Source organism: Hypanus sabinus, chromosome 2 (assembly GCF_030144855.1).
Source record: "Hypanus sabinus isolate sHypSab1 chromosome 2, sHypSab1.hap1, whole genome shotgun sequence".
Lineage (NCBI taxonomy): Eukaryota > Metazoa > Chordata > Chondrichthyes > Myliobatiformes > Dasyatidae > Hypanus > Hypanus sabinus.
In genome coordinates this window covers 28,272,487-28,299,334 of record NC_082707.1, presented here as the reverse complement: position 1 = coordinate 28,299,334, position 26,848 = coordinate 28,272,487, and the positions used below count along the sequence as shown (strand labels likewise).

At 41.2% G+C, this 26,848-nt stretch overlaps 1 protein-coding gene and 1 long non-coding RNA gene across 3 annotated transcripts in view; one reads left to right on the top strand and one right to left on the bottom strand.

Moving 5' to 3' along the window:
• Window positions 1–19,487, bottom strand: part of pcolce2b (procollagen C-endopeptidase enhancer 2b) — a 50,797-nt gene extending 31,310 nt beyond the window's left edge. The window contains exons 1-2 of one of the 2 annotated variants that reach the window (XM_059993618.1): window positions 13,166–19,487; window positions 12,395–12,500 (exon numbers count right to left, since the gene is read on the bottom strand). In XM_059993618.1, coding sequence (XP_059849601.1) covers window positions 12,395–12,500; window positions 13,166–13,317 — 258 coding nt within the window. In that variant the 5' untranslated portion in view covers window positions 13,318–19,487. The remainder of the gene's footprint in view (window positions 1–12,394; window positions 12,501–13,165) is intronic. The other variant, XM_059993629.1, reaches the window with a different exon arrangement.
• Window positions 14,075–26,522, top strand: LOC132407364 (uncharacterized). The gene is made up of 3 exons (XR_009516454.1): window positions 14,075–14,183; window positions 19,501–19,641; window positions 22,102–26,522. It is a non-coding gene; the product is annotated as an uncharacterized LOC132407364 (long non-coding RNA).
• The last annotated feature ends 326 nt before the right edge of the window (window positions 26,523–26,848 follow it).

The window sequence follows — 26,848 nt, the reverse complement described above, 5'->3', positions numbered from 1 at the left end:
GCATTGTTAATATTTTACCTTGCCCGATCTCATTGCACTGGGTAATTATTTGATTAGCATGAACAGTATGCAAGACAAGCTTTTCACTGTATCTCCATACATGTAACAATAATTGACCATTGCCAAGTATGTGATGAACTCATTTTACTCATAAATCCATTATCTTAAATATTTTTATAATGAAAGAAAAATAGCTAAGATTTGTAATGGTTAAAAACAAGTAATCGTGGTCTCAGGCCATGCAAGAGGACTACTGGGAATTAATTGTAGTCATTGCTCTGGAATTCCTCTGACCTTCTAATGCTTCTCCTTCTATTATTCTTCTATGCTTCCCCTAAGCATAATGAATACACTCATGGCGAAGCTCCAGGTGTAACAAGTAATTAGGAAAGCTAATAAAATTGCATTATTTCTTACAAAGAGAATTTAATATGCATCTAGTAGGAGAGTCATGCATTGGCTTTGTTTGTGTAACTGGAAAATTCTTTTGTTTTGATCTCTTAAAGGAAGATGCAAATATATTGAAATCAGGTTTGAGAAGGTTTACTGGACTGATAACGCAAAATCGATAGTTTATTTTGTAAGGGCAGGATGGCTTGTATCCTCTGGGATTTAGAAGAGTGAGAAAAGGGTTGTTAGAAACAAATAAGACCCTAAAGGTCTGGACAAGATGAATGGAGAACGCTTTGTCCTGTGGGAGACACTAAGACTACGAGGCACTGTTTAAAAATAAGTGGTCACCATTTATAAGCAAGGAGGTGATTTTCTCACCCTTACCGAGGTTCAGGAGTCTTTGCAATTCTTTTGCTCCAAGGAGAAGTGGTAATAATGGCTTTAGGGCAGATGCAGATGGATTGTTCATAATGAAGTAAACGATAACAGTGGGCAGACAGGAATGTAGATCTGTGCTTACAATCAGATCAGTCATAAACTCATTGAATAGCAGAACAGGCTCAAAGGGTTAGTAGTCTAGTTCTGTCCATGATTCATATGTTCATATATTTGTATTTTAGAGGAGGTTGTGGGAAACTGATTGAGAAAAAGGAAAAAGTTATAAAAATTACCTGTTAAGTATATTAAGTTTTAAAATCAGTTTCATACCATCTCTTACACAGTCTTAACCCCAACTTTGCCAGATGCAAAAGGCTGTCAGTGAGCGTTTAGGGATGGGACCTCCTTAACGATCTGTCAGAGCCCTAGTGACATCAGATACCAAGTGACTCCAGGCTGCAGATGATCAGCAGAATTGGATCAGGTGAGTGCAGAGGGAGAAACACCAGACATACAATTCTGCCCACTATTTACAGTCAGATAATTGGTTAATCAGACCTAGATATACCAAAGTCAAAACTGCTGGAATATAATCTATTCCTGCTACTTTACCTTCTGGTAGGCAACCATGACTACACTCCAAAATTCATTCCATTAGCTGGAATAGTTGGGATACCCCAAGATTTTAGACCATAAAAAGTTACATCAGTTTATCCAAGTAAAGATTACTTATGGCTAAACTAGTATAATAAGAAGCTGTGTCTTTGGTTTCTGCAAATTCATACTCTAGTTCTCTCACTCACCACTCCTTTGAGATGCTGCTAAAGATTTACTTCTTTGATTACATTCTCAACACTTACAGTAATAACTCCTCTTGAGGCTCATCACGAAACCTAACTTTGATAGCAAGCACTCTTATAAATCTCTAAGAGTTGCCATCCAATTTAAGTGACTTTATAAACACAAATTGTTTGTTACATCAACATGGATATACTAGGCATCATATTCAAACATAATTTCAGATGTGTCTTTAAAAGTGCTTGAAGCAGAACATGGAACAGTATTTGAGTGCACTTCTGAAACTATCTGGATTTTTTTCAAAGAAGTTTTATTCCATTTCAAAAAGCTAGTTGTAATATTACCTACAAGTGTTAGCATATGCATGATATTTTCTCATAAGCAGTCCTTCCCCCCCCCCCACCCCCAGAACAAAAATGAGAAATTTAAGGTATCACACAGCCCAGCAGATACCAAAAGTAGGTTGTTCTCAACCACCAGTACTCTCCCACAGGCAGGGTTAGATTTCTGAATATGTACCGTTGCCTAATAGGCTCTGGGTTAATTAACAACACAACAGAGTCATTGCTGATATACTGCAAAGTATACCTAAAGTCATCTTCCTCTGTTTCCTTTCAGTCTTCCTGCAATGTTGTCCTACGCAAAGAGTACATGAAATGGCAAACAGAGAAACCTGCCAACTCATAATTCACCACCACCATTCACCATCTCATCATTCACCACCACCAATCACCATTCACCATTCACCATCTCATCATTCACCACCACCATTCACCATCTCATCATTCACCACCACCATTCACCACCATTCACCATCTCACCACTCACCACCACCATTCACCATCTCACCACTCACCACCACCATTCACCATCTCATCATTCACCACCACCAGCTATGGGTCAAACTACCGCATCCAATGATTCTCAATGTTCTACTTTATCATTCTAACCACGAAATTTAGAAAGTTATTTTGAAACTAAGACAATCCTAACAATACCTGAAATATGTTATTAATACAATTGTTTCATATTACAATATGTAACCATTTAATCTTATGTAGACATAAGTCTAACCCTTTGTCAGCAGCAAGACAAAGTGGTTCCTAGTTTCCTCTGGTAAACAATGAATACCAGATCCATTCTCTGGTTAGATAACTCTGCTTAGGCTATAAGATAGCTCAGTTAATCAATGCACAGAATTAATCCACTCTCACATAAAATAACAGAACCTTACTTCAGACGGTGATCATAATTCTGCAATCTGGTGCCTTTTCTCAGTAATTATCCCAGTTTATTCAAATATTTAGGAATAACTGCAAAAAGGTAAAACAGTCACACTCCACATTACTTAGTTTTCTTTATATACTTAATTAACAAACTGATGGGGAGGATTTTGTTTTTGAGCTAGATTTCCCAGAAATTTGATGGGCAAGGAACCAGTGAGCCGTGGGAGTCCTTGGAACAAATCTTTAACATGAGTCATTGATTAAGAAAAATAACTGGAATGGAACAAATTTGTCTGCTGTCTTAAGAGACAGAAAAGTATGTCAAGGCCATAACATAATGATGGAAAGAAAAGGAAGAAACTCATCAACAAAATACTTTGTCAATTCTTCACGTAAGAGTTTTCAACAGATTTAAACTTCTCTGTGGAGATCTGCTATGTCTTAATTTGTAGTATTAGAGTCAAAGGATAGCAGGTTCAAATCCTATTTTGGACTCTACCACAAAATCTTCTTTGCAGTTCTTTGCAGGAATGGAACTCGCTTTCAGGGTTTCATGGCTGGCCATTATTCAACACGCCAAGGACATGGCCTAAGAGTTCAGATCGCCTTTAGTGGGCCGAGATCTCATGGCTCTGGAGATGGGTGGATTGAAGGTCGTGAAAGATCCGGCAGGAGATCGGTGCGTCGTGGGAGTCGGAAAATCCATGGCTGTGTGCCATGGCTTTGGGCACAGAGTTCAGAAAAAGCAACAGAAAGGAATTTTAACATCATAAACCAGTGAGTTGTTTGTTATGTCTCCCCTCTTGCTGTGAAATAGAGACACCCCTTTTTCCCTTGAGGGGGGGGGGGAGAGAGACACACACACACACACTGTGGTATGTTGAATATCAGGTGAACCGGTAGTCGTTGGGATACTGCAAGTCTGTGTCTTTGCTGGTGCTTTGCTGCACACCTGAGTGCTCGGTGGAGGGTGCCAATGCCTTTTTTTTGACGGTGGGGTGGGGGAAATCATTGTTTGCTGCCACTTATGCACGGGATGGAGGGGAGCTGGGGGAGGGGTCTATGGGGTTCTAACATTTAACTGTCATGCATTCGTTGGGGCACTCCTCTGTTTTTGTGGATGGTTGAGAACAAAAAGCATTTCAGGATGTATATTATATACATTTCTCTGACATTAAATGTACCTTTGAAACCTATGCTTACATGCCTGTGCTGTACTGAGGGAATTCTACATTCATTTGCTGAGATGTTAGTCAACATCCTTTCTGTCCTCTCAGATACACTTAAAAGAACCCAAGGCATTACTTTGAAAAAGAAATAGGGAGCTATCCAAAAACCAAATATGAATTAACTGCACATTTCCTCTTGCAGAGGGATTAAATTACTAAATTACCATTGAAAGGTTTTGAAAATTAATGTGGAATTTAAGTCCCACCACAACATCTGGGAAAATTAAACTGAAGTAGTTAAAATAAATCTGGAGTATGATGTTAATAACTGTAACAGTGACCATAAAACTCAAATGATCACAAAAACCCATCTGGTTTAATAATAAATGTCCTTAAGGGAATGAAATCTGCCATCTTCACCCAGACTGAATTACATGTAATGTGACTGACTTTTGATTCATTTCAGGGGCAGTTAGAGGGGGACAGTGCCTACGTTCCGTGAATGAAAGAATACATAATCACAACAGTAACTGTACTTGAAAAATGTGCTACATTACTGTGAGATGCTTTGGGACAATCATTGGCTGTGAAAGACATAAAAATCCTTTGTGGAGGTGCAAAAGACTACAAGATGCTGGAATCTGCAGAAACAAACAATTAATCTGCAGGAGGAACTCAGCAGGTTGTAGTGTCATGCAGGATAGAGATAGACCCTTTGGCCAACTAGTCCACACCAAACAAGATGCCCATCTAAGCAAGTCCCATTTGCCTGCATTTGACACATATTCCTCCAAACCTTTTTGCTCCAATTTGCTTTTTTTAAATAAAAAAAAAGTGGTCTCAGCCATTGATATCCAGATGCTATAGTTGCACAAATGTTGTTCTATACTAATAACAGAAGCTGATCAAATATTCTACAAGCGGCCTTACTAGACCTTATTAAAGATTCAGTATAAAGGGTTTCTTTCGCCAGAGTTGCTGTCAGATGTAAAGTGTTTTTCCGACATTTTCTGTTCTATATTTAATACTCTTACTTAAGGAGTCCAAATTCCCACATTTTGCTAACCACTCTTAATATGCTCTGCAGTGTTAGTCGATGAGTTCATGAACCTTCCCACCTACTACCAAGTTTCTCTGTCTACGAACAGCCTTAGAACTGAGCAATTAAGTCTACATTGCCCTTTCCCATTCTTTCTGTGAAAATTATCTCTGCATAAAGTGGCAAATGCTACTCTTCTGCTGGCTTGTTACAGCTGATTAGTTTTATCTGCTCTATTTATGATAAATTCCAAGTTTTATAAAGAATCAGAATATCATAAAGCACAGAAACAAGCCTTATCTGAGATGGCCTGTAACTCCTCACATTGACTGGCCCACTTTTAGTTGCCTCTTTTATTCTGTCCATCCTTGCTCCTGGTTTACCTACATGATCCACCTGAGGCCACTACCCTTTTAGGTCAGCCCAGAGTGGCACCCTGCCTTCTCATTCTTAAGTCTGCTTGATAATCCTGATGGAGCAATTTCAACATGAAATGTCAACAACTTCTTCCTTTCCCCTGCACTCCACCCCTACAGATGCTGCTCGACCCACTTGAATTTCTTCAGCAGATTGTTTGTTGTTACAAGTTCTTATTTCTATGTCAACATACTATTGGAGGATGTTAGAATAGACATAGAAACCCACAGCACATTATAGGCCCTTTGACTCACAACATTGTGCCAACCATGTAACCTACACTAGAAGCTGCCTAGAATTTCCTTAGCGCACAGCCCTCTATTTTTCTAAGCTTCATGTACCTGTCCAAGAGTCTCTTAAAAGACCCTATTGTATCAGCCACTACCATCTTCGTTGGCAGTGCATTCAAAGCACCCACCACTCTTTGTGTGAAAAACCTCCCTCTGACATCCCCCCTTGTGCCTACTTTCAAGCACCTTAAAGCTATACCCCCTTGTGTTAGCCGCTTCAACCCTGGGGAAAAGTCTCTGGATATCCATGTGCTCAATGATTCTAATCATCTTATACACCTTTATTAGGTCACCTCCCTCCATTGCTCCAAAGAAAAAAGGCCACATTCACTCAACCTATTCTCATAAGGCATGCTCCCCAATCCAGGCAACATCCTTGTAAATCTCCTCTGCACTCTCTCTCTATAGTATCCACATCCTTCCTGTAGTGAGGTGACCAGAACGGAACACAGTACTCCAAGTGGGGTTTAACCAAGGTCTTGTATAGCTGTGACATCACCTCATGGCTCTTGGACTCAATCCCACAGATGACAAAGGCAAGCACAGACATGCGCCTTCTTAACAACACTGTCAACCTGCACAGCAGCTTTGAGTGTCCTATGAACATGGACCCCAAGATCTCACTGATCCTCCACACTGCCAAGAATCTTACCATTAAGATTACATTCTGTCTTCAAAATTGAACTACCGAAATGAACCACTTCACACTTATCTGGGTTTAACTCCATCTGCCACTTCTCAGCCTAGTTCTGAATCCCGTTGATGTCCCGTTGTAACGTCTGACAACCCTCCAGAGTATCCACAACACTCACAACTTTTGTATAATCAGTAAACTTACTAACCCATCCTTCTACTTCCTCATCCAGGTCATTTGTAAAAACCACAAAGAGGAGGGATCCCTGCAGAACACCACTGGTCACGGTCCTCCATGCAGAATATAAACCATCCACAACCACCCTTTGCCTTCATTGGTCAAGCCAATTCTGGACTCATAAAGCAAGGTCTCCTTGGATCCCATGCCTCAATACTTTCTGAATGAACCTCACATGGGGAACCTAATCAAGTGCCTTACTGAAATCCATGTACACTACATCCATTGCTCTACCTTCATCAATGTGTGTTGTTACATCCTCAAAGAATTCAATTAGGTTCATAAGGCATGGCCTGCTCTTGACAAAGCCATGCTGACTATCCCTAATTAGATTGTCTTTTCAAATGCTGATAAATCCGGCCTCTCAGGACTTTCTCCAACAGCTTGCCCACCACTGAAGTAAAACTAACTGGTCTACAATTTCCTGGGTTAAAATGTTCTGTGAATTGGTATCCTGGCTGGACATCAAATGAGTACAGTGGATCCCAGTTAATTGGGTGACTGGTTAATTGAGGCAACTACTTATTTGGGACAACTCTTAAAAAAAACAAATTGAAAAAATAGCCAGCATTCCCCAGTCACTTAACTGGGACAGGAGACTTGCCGAGCAGTTTCTAATTAGCCTCAGATGTGTACACTTGTGTGGGCATTAGACACTGCATCATACTTAGAGCAAACATATTATAAATAGTGTCAACTGCATATGTTTTGTGTTCAAAAAGCAACAACTTTCACTACTGATAGTTGGGTGAGAAATAAGCAATGAAACAATTAAGCAACACACACAAAATGATAGAGGGACTCAGCAGATCAGGCAGTATCAATAGAAGTGAATAAGCAATCAATATTTTGGGCTGAGGCCCTTCTTCAAGACTGAAAAGGAAAGGGAAAGCCACTAGAATAAAAAGGTGGGGGTAAAGGGGCTAGCTGGAAGGTGATAGGAGAAGCCAGGTTGGTGGTTGGGAAAGGTAAAGGGCTGGAGAAGAAAGAATCTGATAGGTGAGGAGAGTAACCACTTTGCTCACCAAGGTTTCAAGCATGAAGGCTTGGAGATGAGGTAAACAGTTGGAAGTGAAAATAAAATCATTTCACTTCTTCAACAAGTTAGGACTTATGAAGAATTTAATGGTATCGGCAATCACCTTGAAAGTTACAATGAAAATGAAGATTTGGAAGATGCAATCGTTAAAAACATTGTATGATGGCAGTCCATTATCTGCACTAGATGTCTGCGTTCATTTTGTTCATTTGCAGTCTTTCAAACGAATGCAGAAGCATACACTGTACTGGATAAATTCCTCTGTTGATAATGGTTAGGAACTAATAGTCAGATTTATAGTAATGTAGAGTTATAGTAGTATTCGAATTCTGTATTCTATTGAAGCACACAAATTATTACTCAGTTAAGTGGTAAGTTTGACTTTTTTTTAATACCTTTCTAACAACTTTCCATGAAATCTCAGCTAATTGAGACAGCCACTTAATTGGGCCACAATATACTGGTCCAAATGTGTCTCAATAAATTGGAATCCACTGTTCTAAGATAAAGAAAAACATTAAGTATCTAAGGCCAGAATAAATTTAAATGCATTAGGTATGATTTTGAGTATTTACAATCAATGCATTAATTTAGCTTTCTGAAAAATTGTCACACCCAAACATAGTGCTTATAAATTCAATTTACTGTATCTAATATGTAGGTCCAGTAGTTTCTAATTTTATACCATTTAGAGCCAATGGGGTCTATGTTGAATATAAAGTAGCCCCCCCCCCCCCCGGGTCACAACCACTCAATTTACAAACTGTGGCAAAAAAATACAATTGAGTATTAAATGTACATCTAGTCATGTACAGAATGTTGCTGAAATTCTGAGGAGGGACATTGGCAAATTCTTTCCTTTTTATTGTTCTTTTCTACCACGTGTCCTAGCGAGAAGGCCCAAGAGACACATTTTATTTTTCTGTGCCCCTCAGCTCTGCCTTTGGAACTTGTAAGGAGTTGGAATTAAACATGAAAGGAACAAGGCCATAAAAGACCTGGAGAAACCCAGCAGGGTAGGCAGCACCTATAGAAAAACAGAAGTCAGTCAGTCAATATTTCAGGGTAAAGGTTCTTTCCTGGGGCTGGTACTTGCACCTTACATCTGGTTCCTTTATGTCAGAGATTCATTTGAACAGTGAAAGCACAGACGCCAATCTTTCAAAGCAAAAATCCCTTAAAATAAGGGAATAATGAAGGGGTAATATTTTTAGCACGTATTTGACTATTAGGGAGGCTGTGAAGGGAAGGCTGATTGTCATATGTTGATGGAGAGAAAGTTAGTGGGCAAGTTACCCCAGGCCACTTTTGCATACCTCCTAGCTGATCAAAAGCGGCTTTGGCAGAGAAGAGGAACCAGGCCTCCTGCTCACTCTTTAGCCTTGGTACATGGTGTGGAAGAACCTATAGGGGGGAGAAAATTAAATGGTTTAAAAATAAAGAGTGGTTGGAAAATAGAATTTAAAGTATGTAAATACAGTGTCTAGATTTTGCTGAGATTTCTTGGTTGGCTGCTGTCCATTATAGAAGTGGGAAGATAACTCAAGGAGACATGTTTCGATTGAATTTGCACTCTTCCAATTACAACATCTTCAAACAGTTCCTCGGAATGAAACATTTTCAAAGGCTGCCTTCTTGGAGGACTGATCAGCAGACAGTGGGTGGAGTTGCCAATCAGAATCCACCATTACCTAGCTATAGTGAAGTGGTGTGTGAATCCAGGTCTAGTCTGCACAATGTATGCAAAGATATAGAAGCAGAAATTAGGCCTTTTGGCCTCTTGAGTCTGCTCTGCCATTCAGTCATGGCTGATCCTTTGTCCTCCTCCTCAACCCCAGTTCCTGGCCTTCTCCCCGAAACCTTTGATGCCATGTCCAATCAAGAACCTATCAATCTCTGCCTTAAATACAACTAATGACCTGGCCTCCACAGCTGCATGTTGCAAGAAATTCCACAAATTCACCACCCTCTGGCTAAAGAAATTTCTCCCCATCTGTGTTGAATGGATGAACATCAGTCAATGAATGCAAGCATGCAGGTACAGCAGGCAGTGAAGAAAGCTAATAGCATGCTGGCAACAGGAATTGAGTATAGGAGTAAATAGGTCCTTCTGCAGCTGTACAGAGCCCTGGTGAGACCCCACCTGGAGTATTGTGTGCAGTTTTGGTCTCCAAATTTGAGGAAGGACATTCTTGCTATTGAGGGAGTACAGCATAGGTTCACAAGGTTAATTCCCGGAATGGCGGGACTGTCGTATGTTGAAAGATTGGAGTGACTGGGCTTGTATACACTGGAATTTAGAAGGATGAGAGGGGATCTGATTGAAACATATAAGATTATTAAGGGATTGGACACACTGGAGGCAGGAAGCATGTTCTCGCTGATGGGTGAGTCCAGAACTAGAGGCCACAGTTTAAGAATAAGGGGTAGGCCATTTAGAACAGAGATGCGGAAAAACTTTTTCACCCAGAGAGTGGAGGATATGTGGAATGCTCTGCCCCAGAAGGCAGTGGAGGCCAAGTCTCTGGATGCATTCAAGAGAGAGTTAAATAGAGCTCTTATAGATAGCGGGGTCAAGGGATATTGGGGAGAGGGCAGGAACGGGGTACTGATTGTGTATGATCAGCCATGATCACAGTGAATGGCGGTGCTGGCTAGAAGGGCCGAATGGCCTACTCCTGCACCTACTGTCTATTGTCTATGCCCCCCTAGGCAGTGCCCTCTTGTCCTAGACTCTCCAACCATGGGAAACATCCTTTCCACATCTACAATGTGTAGTCCTTTCACCATTCAAAAGATTTCAATGAGATCCCTCCTCATCCTTCTAAATTCCAGCGAGTACAAGCCTAGAGCCATCAAATGTTCTTCCTGTGATAGCCCTTCCATTCCTGGAATCATCTTTATGAACCACCTCTGAACCCTCTCCAATGCCAGCACATCTCTTCTAAGATGAGGGGTACAAAACTGTTCACAATACTCAAGGTGAGGCCTCATCAGTGCCTTATAAAGCCTCAGCACCACACTCCTGCTCTTCTATTTTAGACTATTGAAATGAATGCCAACATTGTATTTGCATTCCTCATCACCACCACCAACTCAACCTGGAACTTAACCTTCAGGGTGTTCTGCACAAGGACTCCCAAGCCCCTTTGCATTTCAGAGTTTTGGATATTCTCTCCATTTAGAAAATAGTCCGCATATTTATTTCTACTACCAAAGTGCATAACCGTACATTTTCTCACATTATATTTTATTTGCCACTTTCCTGCCCATTCTCTTAATCTGTCTTAAATCCATCCTATTTCCTCAACACTACCTGCCCCTCCACCAACCTTAGTATCATCTGCAAATTTGGCAACTAAGCCATCTATTTAATCATCTATGTCATTTATATACAGTATAAAAAGTTGTCCCAACACCACTAGTCACTGGCAGCCAACTAGACAAGGATCCTTTTATTCCCACTTGCTGCCTTCTTCCAATCAGCCAATGCTCTAACCATCTTAGTACCTTTCCTGTAAGACCATAGGCTCTTAACTTGATAAGCAGCCTCATGTGTGGCACCTTGTCAAAGGCCTTCTGAAAGTCCAAATATACAACATCCACTGCATCCCCTTTATCTATCCTACTTGTAATCTCCTCAAAGAATTCCAACAGTTTCACCAGGCAGGATTTTACCTGAAGGAAACCATGCTGACTTTGTACTATCTTGTCCTGTGTCACCAAGTACTCTATCACCTCATCCTTAACAATTGACACGAATATCTTCCCAACCATTGAGGTCAGGCTAACTACTCTATAATTTCCTTTCTGCTACCTCCCTTTCTTAAAGAGTGGAGTGACATTTGCAATTTTCCAGTCCTCTGGCACTATGCCAGAGTCCAATGATTTTTGCAAGATCCTTTATAATGCCGCCACAATCTTGGACGCTACCTCTTTCAAAACCCTAGGCTGCAGTTCATCTGGTCCGGGTGACTTGAGTACTTTTTGGTCTTCCAGCTTTTTGAGCACCACCTTGTTTGTAACAGAAACTGCACCCACGTCTCTTCCTTCACACACTACAACATCTGGCACACTGCTGGTGTCTTCCACAGTGAAGGCACTGTGGAAGACATTTTCTTCCATGTTGGTCTAAAATCACCATATATTTGGAAGCAAAGTGAGTGAAATTGGATTATATCCTTCCTAAAGTTTCCACCCCATACTCATTCCCAGAGCACTCTCTCTTTCAGCCAACAAGAAATCATTAACTGGGGATCCAGAAGGGTTTTGATAGTCAAAGATTTTGAGACAGTAACTGGTGAAAGATCTCTTCTCCTGCATGGCAAGTCAGCCAGAGCCTTTCAACATTGGAGTATGCACAAGTCAGAAGAATCTTTTCATCTATCTGACAATTGTATGGTTTAGCTCAAGTGGAGATGGTGCCAGAAGGTTAGAACACTATTTGAAAATAACATTTCAGAAATGGCACATGAAAGAGGAGCCATTGAGAATAATGTAGACTGTTCCAGGTCAGACTAAAACAACCAGAAGACAAATGGCTTCATCATTTGAATATAATTCATACCATTCTGTCTGCATTTCTGGCTTTAAAGCTTTATTTAAGTAATAGCTCACGTCAATAGAGGCAGCTACTGCCATGATTTATATATTAATTGGTAGTTATTTAATAATTTTAACTAATTTTGCCACATTTGCTCCAATGAAATGCTTAAACGCATTGCGACCTTTAAAATATAAAGTTATCCCTTTGTTAACAAAATCTGATTCATACCGTAATTTTCCATGTACATTTGCTGTTGGCCGGGTAGAGTCCAGGGAAACCCTCACTTCCAATGAAACCTGACACTCCGCTTTTAACTCCGCCACATTTAAAGTTCCTGGAAACGGCAAGACAGGCAGGAGATTTACAAATCACTAAATGGCATGCGTCATTAGTCCTCAGTTCCACAGTAAGGAAGCGTCCAAATAAACCCATCCATTGCTGCCTGAACGCAGTTCACGCCTTTCAAATTCCGAACACAGTTACTTTTAACGATACTTGTTAACTTAGCGGGCAGCGCTTCAGCTAAAATGGTGGACAAAGGAATACTGTATGACAGAAATAGTTAAGCAATCGCAGCATTGATCTCAAGCGAGACTTTTCCGCAAGCTATTAACCTCATTGTGGCAGTTAAACTTAACAGACTAACTGATATGTCACCGTTATCTGAAAATCAAGATTCAATTTTAATCCCCCAAATTTGCGATAGTAGTCCGAATAAGCGAGGCATAACTCAGTCGGTTGGTATGAAACAACAATCAAGCACCACAGCACGATTTTACACCGAAGTAATCTGCCATCGATTACCAGCGAATCTTTGCCTAATATACCGTAATGCAATAATACAGAAACACACAAAATAATCTGGTTGCATTCGTCCTAAACGTCCATTACCACATTAAGCAGTGTTTCAAACATGAAATTTCACGTCAAAATTTTTTTTAGCATTTATTCTCCCACAATGGAATCCCGCGCATGAAAACTTGACAATGATTTATTTACGTTAAGGCCTTCTTTTGACCCTCATGTTTTACGACTGCAAACCTCTGACCAGAAGAAGCAGTGAAGCCGCAGTGTAAAACTCCTGCGTGGATGTGGGACAGTAAAAACGGGAGCTCCAAGTGGAAATAGTTGGTTACCTGACGCAACCACATTGTAAGTAGCTTCCAGTACGTTTACCGGTCACCGAGTTGATCTGAGGTGCTCGAGTGCAAGGATCATCTATTAATTCTGACAGTGCGGGGTGACAGGGAGTAAATTTTCAGCCTCGTTACCCTAGGTGACATGAGCAAACGCCGGAATGTCTCTCCCGCTGTAATAGAACCAGGCGTCCGATGTTCGAGAGTACACGGAAGTTTAAGAACTTTACATAGTTTTTTGTTTTACCTTTTTCCGATGGAAAGCTGACCCGAGACCAGACCCGCGCACGAAAGGCAGAGCAGGTAAGCAGCGAGTTTCATGTTTCTCGGCATGGAGCAGGTCAGGAGCCTAGCAGGGAGAGAGTGGGGCGCAGTCAGACTCGCACAGGGTCTGGGTCGTCTCCGCAGCCGCCTCTGCGCTTCCCCGAAATAAGGCAATTGACTCGCTGCACATGAATATCGCGTTTGTTCTTCGGCGGAGGAGGTAAGCCGGCTTCGCACGGCAGTCGCCTTTTCCCTAGCTCTGAAAACACTTGATTTTAACAAATGGCAACGTATTAATTTTTATCTGCGTGGATCTTTTAAAGAAAAAAAGAATCCGAATTAAAAATTTGTTTGAGGTGAAGTAAAATGTTTCGATTTTCTCTGATTCGCAGAGCAACGGGAAGAGCAGTGCTTGTTAAGCGGCGGGGAGGTGACTTTTATACAGAAGGCTGACTTCAGAGATGTGAAGTGCGGTGTTTTTCCATCACCCTTTGGAGACATTCGTCGGCAGACTTCGGGTTACCACCTTTGGCTCAACCAAAGGGGCGGGAATGGAGGAGGAGAATTGCCGAGTTGTGCGAAAATCTTTGAGAATCCCCATTCTATCGACCCCATAGGTGCACATTGTAACGGGAGTAAAGTATTTAGTTGATCGAATTCGTAAGATAGCTTTTTTTTAAAATAAACGCATTTACTTCGGTTTCGTGTTTTTTTTAATTGGCTACGCCATTTTAAAGAACGCGTGCTGTTGGGCAGTAAAGTCTCCCTGTCTAACCAACCCACAGAACATAAGCTACTTTTCAAAACTCTTACTTTGGTCGTCTGAATGTACTCAACCGGCTAGTTTCAGACGTGGTTGTAGTTAGAGAATAGGTGTGTTAGTAAAGTTAAGGGTCATAATCTCCGCGTGCGGCTAACATTGGGAACCCACTTGGTAGAGAGGGACTCGCTAAATCAGGGACCAATTCGGGCTCCGGTTGGAACCTGTGGAACTCCACACAGAAGCGCTCCTGAGCTGCTGAAGACTTCCAGCATCAATCCACAATCGTTTCGCTGTATTATTCATATTAAATAAATCTTATCAGTATAATTTTGTTTTAAAATGCGCTGCGCGCCAGAAAATAACCCCAGCGCACACATTAAAATAAGGTTCGTGATCATGTCTCACCTCACACTTCAACCATGTTCAAGATCCGAGCATTGCAGGTAAACAGTGTGGATATAGTATCCTTTTAACCAAGGAGAATAGAGCTGAAAGATTTTGGCAGTGGCAAAATACTTTAGGGACGATCTTGCACACTATTCTGAAACAAAGTGAGAGGAATTGAACTATTGTACCTCATTCTGCTAAAAATGAGTTTCACATATACACTGCCCTTTGAAAGAACAAATTTCTTTGCCCCCAGATTTTAGCAAATTTAAGCTTTATGACCCTTTCTAGATGCCAGACCAGGGGAAACGTAGAACAGAGATCTACAGCACATTGTTGTGCCGACCAAGTGACGTCTCCGATATTACCCTGTCAAAGCCCCTGTCAGCGTTTTGTTTCACTGAAATCATTATAATTCTTTGAAATTCAGGAGTATATAGCTCTAGTCTAGTATGATCCTTTTGTTCTTGCCAGTCAAAGCCCACATTCTCAGGAGTCAATCTGCCGAATCTTTATTGCACCACTTCCATCACAAATACTGTATGTCCAGCCTTGGGTGAGGGGGCAAAACAGTGGTCCAGCTGCAACTCAGCCAGGGCTCCTTGTAATCCAGTAATGCTACTCCTGTACTGGAATCTCCTTCAACAAAAGCCTTCCTAATTGTTTGCTTCATCTACATGTTAGTTTTCAGTGATTTACTGTATTTTTTTATTTCACTATGTTTTCATGTATCTGCGATTAATATAACTGAATCGGAAACGACACGCAGGCACCCAGATCCACCTTTCATAATTTAAGAGATGTCTGACTTTTCAATTTTCTGTAAATGTACAGCAATGAGCTAAGCATGGGGTAAGAATAATGACTTGTAGGACATAACTTAGTCCAGCAGTACTCATTGTAATACATTCCAGACTCAGTTTGGAATAGAGGGATTACTAAAATGAATAATGGTCAGACTATAAACACAAGAAATTCTGCAGATGCTGGAAATTCAAGGTAAAACACACAAAATGCTGGAGGGGCTCATCAGGTCAGGCAGCATCCATGGAAGTGAACAAACAGTTGGCATTTTGGGCCAAGACCCTTCTTCAGGACTGGAAAGGAACAGGGAAGCCAGAATAAAGAGTTAGGGCAAGGGGAAGGAGCATAGCTAGGTAATAGTGAAGCCAGGTGGGTGGGAAAGGTAAAGGGCTGGAGAGGAAGGGATCTGATAGAGAATGGTCAGATTAGTTCCTGAAATAGGATCTAGATAACACAATGAGTCAGATTATCTGAGGACTCTTCTCCCATTGCAACTCTCAAATGTGTTCTTTAATGTGAGATTTCAGACTAGGAAAAAACAAACGGTTGAGTGTTGTGACACATAGATTTTTTGAAGGTAACAGAATAGATCGAGAGAGGATATGAGATTCATGTTTACAGCTTCATAAATGAGGCCAGGAGCTGGTAAATGGAATGAATATCGATGGACATGGTGGGCCAAATGGCCTGTTTTTGTGGTAGACAATTCTATTACTACGACTCAGTTAAGCGATGAAATGGAGAGTACTCGTGTCAGCGGCTGATGTTTCTGGGCCATTCGGGTATTGATGATTGGGAATTTCTTTTACATTCCAGAATTGAAATTGGAGATTTTCATCTGTAAAAATACATTTGAAAGCAATATCTATGCTCCGTGGTTTCCAATTTAGTCCATTGATACATGGCATTGCTGCTGCCTAGATGTCACTGCTGTTTGTAAATTTCCTTTTATTTGAATAAAGCAAAAGATTTATTCTAAACCAAATGTAACTTTTTCCACAATATAGCTGGATCTTTAAAAAAATAGAACTATCTTTTTTTGTGGAAACTAACGAGAAAGAAATGTTTTCCCTAAAGTGCTGGTGTGGTTTGGCATTTAAATATAAATATCAAGGCATATGAAAACTTGGAATAGTAGTGTAGCCTTTTCAAAATAGATTGCAGAGAGGGTGATAGCGACAAAAATAGATTAAAAATTATCTATGGAAGTATTAATCATGTTAAAAGACCATAAGACATAGGAGCAGAATTATGTCATTTGTCCCATTGAGTCTGCTCCAATATTGAATCATGGCTGATTTATTTCCCCTCTAAACCACACTCTCCTGCCTTCTTCCCATAACCTTTGACACCCTTACTAATCAAGAACCTATCACCCTCTGATTCAAATATACCCAATGACTTGGTCTCCAATGCCGTCTATGGCAATGAATTCCACAGATTCACTACCCGCTGGCTAAAGAAACACCTCATCTGTTCTAAATGGGTGTCCTTGTATTCTGATGCTGAGCCCTCTTCAATATTCAGTAGGTTTCAATGAATTGTCATAATTTAGTGTACAATTTACCAAGTGTATATCATTAATTTTAACCAATGTGTAATTGCAACAATCTTACTCCTCACATTGGCAATTCCATGCCCTTCCTTCAAATCTGTTCTTGACCTGTTGCTGAGATCTGACGTGCAAGAAATTAACTAATGCACAGAAGAAGATTGATGAGCATTTTCACAGCCTAACCTTTTGTTTAATAACATAATGTTAAAAATATCATTCCCACTGATTTTTAGGAATGCCTGGTGCAGGACTGCTTGAAGTGAATAAGAAGCATTGGGGCTGGTAGTGAGAAATCCATTCACAGGGTCACATGAAAGTTCACTGTGTATAATACAAGGAATATAGCACCTCTCAAACTACCCACCCATCTCCTATCCCATCAACCACTTCTGGCCCTACTGATAGTACAGTCTGTGTGCCACATATTAGCCTATCAATCACCTCAGAACCACACATCGAGAGGAAGCAAGTTAACCTTGATCCTGAGGAATAGCCTACGAAGAAATGACAAATCCATTTATACAGTTCTTTTCCCTTTTTGCCCAAATCAGATTAGTTCTCAACACATTGCTCAGCCAATTCTACGTAAATTAGACTGCATTTCTACACAGTAGATGAAGGCAAAGCGGTGGATGTTGTCTGCATAGACTTTAGCAAGGCATTTGACAAGGTCACCCATGGGAGGTTGGTCAAGAAGATTCAGTCGTTCAGAATTCAGGATGAGGTAGTAAACTGAATTAGACATTGGCTTTGTGGGTAGGTGGTTGCCTCTCTGACTGGAAGCCTGTGACTAGTGGAGTGCTGCAAGTATCGGTACTTGTCCTTGGTGTCATCTAGATCATTGATATAGATTACAACATGGTTAACTGGATCAGCAAATCTGCGGATGACACCAAGATTGGGGGTGTAGTGGACAAAGAGGAAGGCCATCACTGGCTTGCAGAGGGATCTGCATCAGCTGGAAAAATGGCAGATGGAATTTAATGCAGACAAGTGTGCAGTGTTGTATTTCAGTAGGACCACCTAGGGAAGGTTTTACACAGTGAATGGTAGGACACTAAAGAGTGTGATAGAACAAAAGGACCTGAGAATACTGGTCCATAATTTGTTGAAAGTAGTGTCACAGGTGGATAGGGTTGTAAAGAAAGCTTTTGGCACATTGGCCTTCATATATCAAAGTGTTGAGAACAGGAGATGGGATGTTATGTTGAAGTTGTATGATACACTGGTGAGGCCTAATTTGGAGTATTGTTTGCAGTTTTGGTTACTAACCTACAGGAAAGATGTGAGTGAGTTGAAAGAATAGAGAAAATTTACAAGGATGTTAATGGGTCTGGAGGATCTGAGTTACAAGGTTGAATAGGTTAGGACTTTATTCTTTAGAGTGCAGAAGATTGAGGGGAGATATGATAGAGGTATACAAAATTATGAGGGTTATAGATAGGGTAAATGCAAGCAGGCTTGTTCAAATGCAAGCAGGCGGTTGGGTAGGACTATAACGAGAGGTCATGGGTTAACGGTGAAAGGTGAAAAGTGAAAAGTTTAAGGGGAATATGAAGGGAAACCTCTTCACTCAGAAGGTCTTGAGAGTGTCGAAAGAGCTTGATTTCAATGTTTAAGTGAAGTTTGGATAGATAGATGAATGGTAGGGGCATGGAGGGCTATGGGCCCAGTGCAGGTCAATGGGAGTAGGCAGCTTAAATGAATTCAGCATGGACTAGATGGGCCAAAGGGCCTGTTTCTGTCCTGTACTTTTCTATGACTCTACGACCAGTTTTACAATTATACTACCATGCACTAAGAATGATCAGGTTTCCTACCAAACCCAACAAAATACCTTCAGGTTTGTAAATCACCATAGAGGATTCTTTTCTCCCCCAGAAGTTGAAATCCCAGTCTCCGCTAACAAAACAATGAAAGGCAACTGCTCTTTTTTTTTCATTTTTTACATTCTTCAGTGTTTTTTACTTTTCACACAGCTGCCAAGATATTCGATGCTGCTAATCATTTCCCCCCCAAAAATCAAGCACAAGTATGTTGGCAAAGCTGCAGTATTTTTGTGGAATGGGGTTATTAATTATATCACTTGAATAGGTATCCAATATATTTGTCTGCCTTTTGATACAGAGAAAATTTCTGTATGAGTTGTGTGCTCAGCTTGTTCAGTTTTATCTAGTTTTCTATTTAAGAGCGTAGTGGAGGCAATCTCCCGCTGTTATTTGGTTTCCAATTGGATTACAGGAGTGACTTGGCCATATGTCTTCCTCAAGAGGCCCCTGTAAATCCAGCCAGCAAAGTACCAATTCCTCTCACCTTTGTGTTTTTGCAGACTGATTAAGAAGCACAAGAGGCTTTAACTGCTGCAGAGTGCTCTTTTACAGGTTTTCAAACTATAATATTAATTGATGTTTCCCTGCAATCGAAGGAAATGTAACACCTGCATCTTCACCTGCCCCTCACCACTGTCCAGAGACTTAAGCAGCCTTTGAGGTGAAGCAGAGGTCAAACCTGGTCCACTGCATTTGGTGTTCATGAAATGGCCTGATCTACACTGGTGAATCAAAAGGTAGGAAAGTTGATCATTTCACAACATGTCTGCATTCAGTTTCATCATGAGCAGCTCGAGATCCTGGTTGCATATCATTTAACTCTCCTTCCCACTCCCACATTGGCCTCGTCTATCCTTGGCCTTCTGATTCTCTGATTCTTCATTGATGTGGAGAGACCAAAAGCGAATTGGAGGAACAATATCTCATATTCTGCTTGGACAGCTTACAAACCAATGGTATGACTATTGCATTTTCCAATTTCAGGAAACTCTCAACTCTCCTCCTTCCCCACCCCTTTTGCTTACTGGGTTTTCTTGTCAATTTCTTCTATGCTCCTTGCACACCACCAGGTTCCACCTGTCCAACATCCCCTCTCCATCTTGATCCACCTTTGGTCCCCATCCCTCTTCCATCTGATTCCAAATGCCCGTCACCGCTCACCATCACCTGTCATCTACCAGCCTCTACCCATCTCCCCCCACCCATGTACTGCTATGCATTGCTCATCTTTCTTGCTCTGTAGTCCTGATATAGGGTCTCAACCTGAAACATCAGCTTAAAATTTTTGCCTCCACAGAAACTGCTTGACCTGCTGAGTTCTTCAGGCACTGTTTATGTTCCTAGATTCCAACGTCTGCAGTTTTTCTTGTCTGGTGATGTAATTTTATGTAAATGCACAGATCCAATCTGTGATTCAAAATCAAACATCGGTCTTACATATGTGAATCATATTTCAAATAGTTACAACAATTCTTTTGTACTCTGTTTTATTGATGTGTCAGCATTTTCATTTGGGTGATAGGTGAGACAGTGGAAATGACAGCAAAGTGCAGATGTGCCATCTAGTGGCCATTCTACAGTGTAGCATAAATGTTTAAAGCCTACTGTGTATGTGATCAAGATCAAACCACAATAGACAGACAGACAGACATACTTTATTGATCCTGAGGGAAATTGGGTTTCGTTACAGCCACGCCAACCAAGAATAGTGTAGAAATATAGCAATATAAAAACCATAAATAATTAGATAATAATGTGAATCATGCCAAGTGGAAATAAGTCCAGGACCAGCCTATTGGCTCAGGGTGTCTGACACTCTGAGGGAGGAGTTGTAAAGTTTGATGGCCACAGGCAGGAATGACTTCCTATGATGCTCAGTGTTGCATCTTGGTGGAATGAGTCTCTGGCTGAATGTACTCCTGTATGGAGTGGATGGGAGTCATTGTCCAAGATGGCATGCAAACTTGGACAGCATCCTCTTTTCAGACACCACCGTCAGAGAGTCCAGTTCCACCCCCACAACATCACTGGCCTTACGAATGAGCTTGTTGGTGTCTGCTACCCTCAGCCTGCTGCCCCAGCACACAACAGCAAACATGATAGCACTGGCCATCACAGACTCATAGAACATCCTCAGCATCGTCCGGCAGATGTTAAAGGACCTCAGTCTCCTCAGGAAGTAGAGACGGCTCTGACCCTTCTTGTAGACAGTCTCAGTGTTCTTTGACCAGTCCAGTTTATTGTCAATTCATATCCCCAGGTATTTGTAATCTTCCACCAAGTCCACACTGACCCCTTGGATGGAAACAGGGGTCACCGGTGCCTTAGCCCTCCTCAGGTCCATCACCAGCTCCTTAGTCTTTTTCCACCATTTTCTGTCTTTTTTTTCTGTCCTTTCAGCAAAACATCTCCTTTCAAATTTTACTGGAGCAAACCTTATACTTGGAATTTTTAACATGAGAAAATCTGCAGATGCCGGAATTTTTATTTGTCTTTTAAGCCTTATGAAGTATTTTGGCCAACATTTTTAAAGTTAAATATAAAACTAATCACCCTTATTACAATTCATTTTATCACACAAACTCAAGTCTGTAGATATCCTCTACATGTAATTTCTCACATCTTCCAGTGTACATGCAGGGGGTTTCTGATTAACTGTTATGTAGAATATGCTTTAGCAAAATCGATGCTGCAGTCACAAACACAAAAAAATGTACAAAGTAACATAGTTAAGATATATTGCATAGTAAACCCAAAATAAAAGCTGAAGTTAATCAAGAATTATATTTTAATGGATTATTTGGCATTGAACAAGCTGATGGTCCACATAATTAAATAAATTTACGAGACCATGATGTCCAAGGCTATGTAAGCACAATTTTCTTCTTAGTCTTCCTCACCATAATACTGCACCTCAACTCTATCAAACTTCCCACTGAAGTGGAGTTGAAGAACAGAATAAATGGGAAACCCTCCAACCTTCAATGATTCTTTTCGGCAACCAAAATCACGCAGCCTCAGTTACTGATACACAATATGCAGACAATGCTTACATTTAGAAACTGGGCTCCAAGTCATTGTTGACTCCATTACTTAAGCACCTTGCACTGAAAATTGGGAAGACAAATTGCACCTGCTACACATCTTCCAACCCTGTCTCCAATCTCATCAATCAATAACTGGTAAATTTTCAACAGAAGTTTTCTCAGAGAAAATCAAACAGCAATGTGAAACTTAACACTGCTTCCAGTGATCAAGCTCAACCTTCAGAAGGGAAAGACCACAAATCTGGTACCAACTCATGATCCTTGTGCTTCTGTGTGCCCTCCAGAGACGAACAACCTGCACAGGTACGTCAAAACATGCTAAAAGTACCATCAACACTGACTCCATAAAAAAATTATTCAAATCCAAGGGTTGAATCAATGTCACTATCTCTTCCTTGTCGACATCACCTATGGGACAGCTTTCTTGGCCTCACAATTATGCCAAACCGTTGCGCTTCCGACAACTTGCTTTTCATGAACATTTAGGGGATCTCTATGAAAGGAGGGAGAGAGGGAGAGTGAGAGAGAGAGAGAGAGAGAGAGAGAGAGAGAGAGAGAGAGAGAGAGACTGACTCTGCCTATCCGTGAATGTGGGTGTGCATAAGTTGCTGACACCGTGGTATCCGAGAGTTAAGCTCATGCAGAATACTTGCCTTCCCCTCTTTGCTGTGACATATCCACATGTCCTCTAGATTCACAATATCTCTTTCACTGTTACTCCATGTGGTAGAGTGGATAGCTGTGAGTGGACATATCAGTGGCAACTCTTCACTTTGGTTTTGGATTATCTTCCAGGTCCCAAGCACAAAGTACTTTCCTTCCACTTTCCACCTTCTCCCCAAGGATATTGTCCTTGATAGAAGTGGCAGGTGTGCTTTCCTGTTGCCTCTTTCCCTCAAGTTCAAGTTTAGTTTATTGTCATTCAACCATATACGTGTATACCACCAAATAAAACAACATTCCTCTGGACCAAGGTGCACAATACAGCACATATAACTCTCACACATACATAGAGTAAATTTACCACAAATAAATTAACAAACCATAAGGTGCATATATGGTACAAATTTAAAAAGAACAGTATAACGGTACTAATATTTCATGCATGATGAGACCTGGGTGGAGGCAAAGAATTCAGTAGTCTTACAGCCTAGGGTAAGAAACTGCTTCCCATCCAAATGGTTCTTGTCCTGATGCTACAGTACCTCCCGCCTGATGGTAGGGGTGGGGTCAGAGATATTGTTGGATGGATGGGAAGGGTTGCTAACAATACTAAAAGCCCTGTGTACACAGCACTCCTGATAACCATCTCTAATGGGTGGAACGGACCCTGATAATCCTCTCAGCAGTCCTCACAATCTTTTGTACAGACTTGCAATCAGATGACTTGCAATTCCTGTACCAAACAATGATGCTGCTGGTCAGGACACTCTCAATGGCATTCCTGTAAAAAAATTGGTTAAAATGGGGTTGGGGGGGGGGGAACCCTTTCTCACCTCAATCTCTTCTGGAACTGGAGACACTGCTGTGCTTCTTTCAGCAAAGAGGTGGTGTTGAGGGACCAGGTCAGATTGTCCGTTAAGTACACTTCCAGAAACTTGGTGATGCTATTTCTTTCCACAGAGGAACCGTGTACATGCAGTGAGGTCAGCCTGCACATTCCTGAAGTCCACAATCATCTGTTTGGTCTTGTCCACATTGAGTGTGAAGTTGTTGTGCTCACACAGTTCTGCCAGCTACTCTACCTCCTCTCTGCACGCCGTCTCGTCATCATTGTTGATGAAGCCAAACACTATTGTGTCATTAGCGAACTTGTTGATTGGTTTGAACCGCATCCGGTAGTGCAGGCATGCATCAGCAGTTCAAACAGCAGCAAGCTGAGCTCGCAGCACTGTGGAGCACTGGTGCTCGGCATGATGGAGCTAGACACATTTCTGCCAACATGAACTGACTATCACCTTTCTAACAAGAAGTTCAGGATACAGTGAAAGCTTACCCACCGCCTTCTGAGGTACAATTGTGTTGAACGCCAAGCTGAAGTTAATAAAAAGCAAACACGAGGAAATCTGCAGATGCTGGAAATTCAAACAACAACACACAAAATGCTGCTGGAACACAGCAGACCAGGCAGCATCTATAGGAGAAGCACTGTCGACGTTTCAGTAAAAAAAATGGGATCCTCAGAAGGTCCAAAACTACCTTGGTAGTTAATGGTGGTTAACTAATGGTAGTCTCAACTACCATTACTGACGTAGGAACGTGGATCAAGATAAATTGGATTTTGAAAATTAATATAGAAATGTGAAAATAAATGTGCTTGTAATAAAAACAAGAAAGTAATAAAAACAGAAAGTATTATTAGAAATAAAGAACATATATGAAAATGAACAGAAATGCTGTAGTGACAACCTTGTTGAGAATACTGTAATACCAGTTACAGATTAGTACTACAGTGAATTCTGGTTTACTGTGACATTGGTTAATCAGGGCAGCTGCTGATTTGGGACAACTCTTAAAGAACAAAAACAAATTGAGAAAATAGCTGGGATTCCCTTCATTTATTTTGGGACACTATGCCACTTGACTGTGGCAGGAGACCGTTGCCAAACCTTTTCAAACTAATGTCAGTCTCATGCACATCACGTGGCTGTTAGACACGACACCATGGAGCAAACAGTTTTTAAATCAATTTCACTACTTCATTAAGTTAAGAACTACAAAGAAATTGAAGGTATTGACAATCATCTTGAATGTTACAGTGAAAATAAAGAATTGGAGGATGCAGTCGTCGATAGCACTGTATGAAAGCAGTTCATTATCTCCACTAGGTGTCTGCATTAATTTTGTTCATTGCATACACTGGACGAATTCATAGAAAACACAGAAAACCTACAACACAATACAGACCCTCTGGCCCATCAAGTTGTGCCGAACATGTCCCTACCTTAGAAATTACTAGGGTTACCCTCTATGTTTCTAAGATCCATGTACCTATCCAAAAGTCTCCCTATCGTATCCGCGTCCACCACCATTGCCGGCAGCCCATTCCACGCACTCACCACTGTCTGCGTAAAAAACTTACCCCTGACATCTCCTCTGTACCTACTCCCCAGCACCTTAAACCTGTGTCCTCTTGTGGTAACCAGTTCAGCCCTGGGAAAAAGCATCTGACTATCCACACGATCAATGCCTCTCATTATCTTGTACACCTCTATCAGGTCAGCTCTCATCCTCCGTTGCTCCAAAGAGAAAAGGCCAAGTTCACTCAACCTGTTTTCATAGGGCATGCTCCCCAATCCTGGCAACATCCTTGTAAATCTCCTCTGCTCCTTTTCTATGGTTTCCACATTCTTCCTGTCGTGAGATGACCAGAACTGAGCACAGTACTCCAAGTGGGTCTGACCAGGGTCTTATATAGCTGCAACATTACCTCTCAGCTCCTAAGTTCAATTCCACTATTGATGAAGGTCAATACACCGTATGCCTTCTTAACCACAGAGTCAACCTGTGCAGCTGCTTTGAGCGTCCTATTGATTTGGACCCCAAGATACCTCCAATCCTCTACACTGCCAAGAGTCTTACCATTAATACTATATTCTACCATCATATTTGACCTTCCAAAATGAACCACCTCACACTTATCTGGCACTCTTGCCACTTCTCAGCCCAGTTTTGCATCCTATCAATGTCCCGGTGTAACCTCTGACAGCCCTCCACACTATCCACAACACCCCCAACCTTTGTGTCATCAGCAAACTTACTAACCCATCCCTTCACTTCCTCATCCAGGTAACTATCGATAACTAAATTCCTCCATCGATAACTGTTAGGAACTAATACACAGTTTTATAGTACTGTAGTACTATTGGTTCTGTTCTAATTTGTTCTGTAGTTTATTTAAATACATAATTTGTTCCTCGGTTTGTCTTTTTTAATATCCTTTAAACTATTTCAGGTAGCCACTTAATTGGACTAAAATGTACTTGTCTCGATGTGTCCCAATTAATTGGAAACCACTGTATTTGTGTTGAGAAATTGTAGCCTTTGTTGGTTTGGGAGGCATTACTTGTGAGTCCATGGAGAAAAAAAACTGAAACTTATTGTTTTTATTTATTAATTGAGATACAGCGTGGAATTGGCCCTTCTGGCTCTTCGAGCTGTGGCACCCAGCCACCCCCAATTTAACCTCAGGATAATCGCAGGACAATTTACAATGACCAAGTACCAATCAACGGCTATGTCTTTGGACTGTGGGAAGAAACCAGAGCACCCAAAGGAAACCCACACAGCAACAGTGAAAATGTACGAACTCTGTACAGACAGCAGTCTTCGTAGAAACTATGCCCTTTTCCTCTGCAGAGCTGTTGGACCTGGTGTCAATTCCCAGATCCAAGCATATATTTTCCTGTTTCAGTGTTTTCAGTCTTTTGTCTACTGTTGTAAAAACTACAAGTGCATCCCCTGCTACTGTGACAAGGCTGAACTTTTCCTGCTTGCCCCTCTCCTGTTTGCATCCTTCAATAAAATCAATCTCACTCATCCAATGGCTCTCCTCCTTTGTCCTTGTGAGTGAGACAATATCTTCTGGGTCCATTTTTATGTGGTTTCATTCACAGTAATTTTTCATCAGGCTCCCACATTGCTAATACTGCCATACCCCATGGATCTATCATTAGGTGCTATTCATTACATGAAATCCCTTAGTGATACTGACACATCAAGGTGCCCTAACTTATGAAACTTCTAAGACCATTCTGCTACCTCTAATTCAGCTCAGAAGAAAAACTAGAAATTCCTCCAACTGGGAAGACTGAAGCCATTACAGTATTATTGAACCTTTTTACAACTTCATCCCACTGTCAGGAGAAATGGAAATGTGAGTAGACAGCGCAGAGCA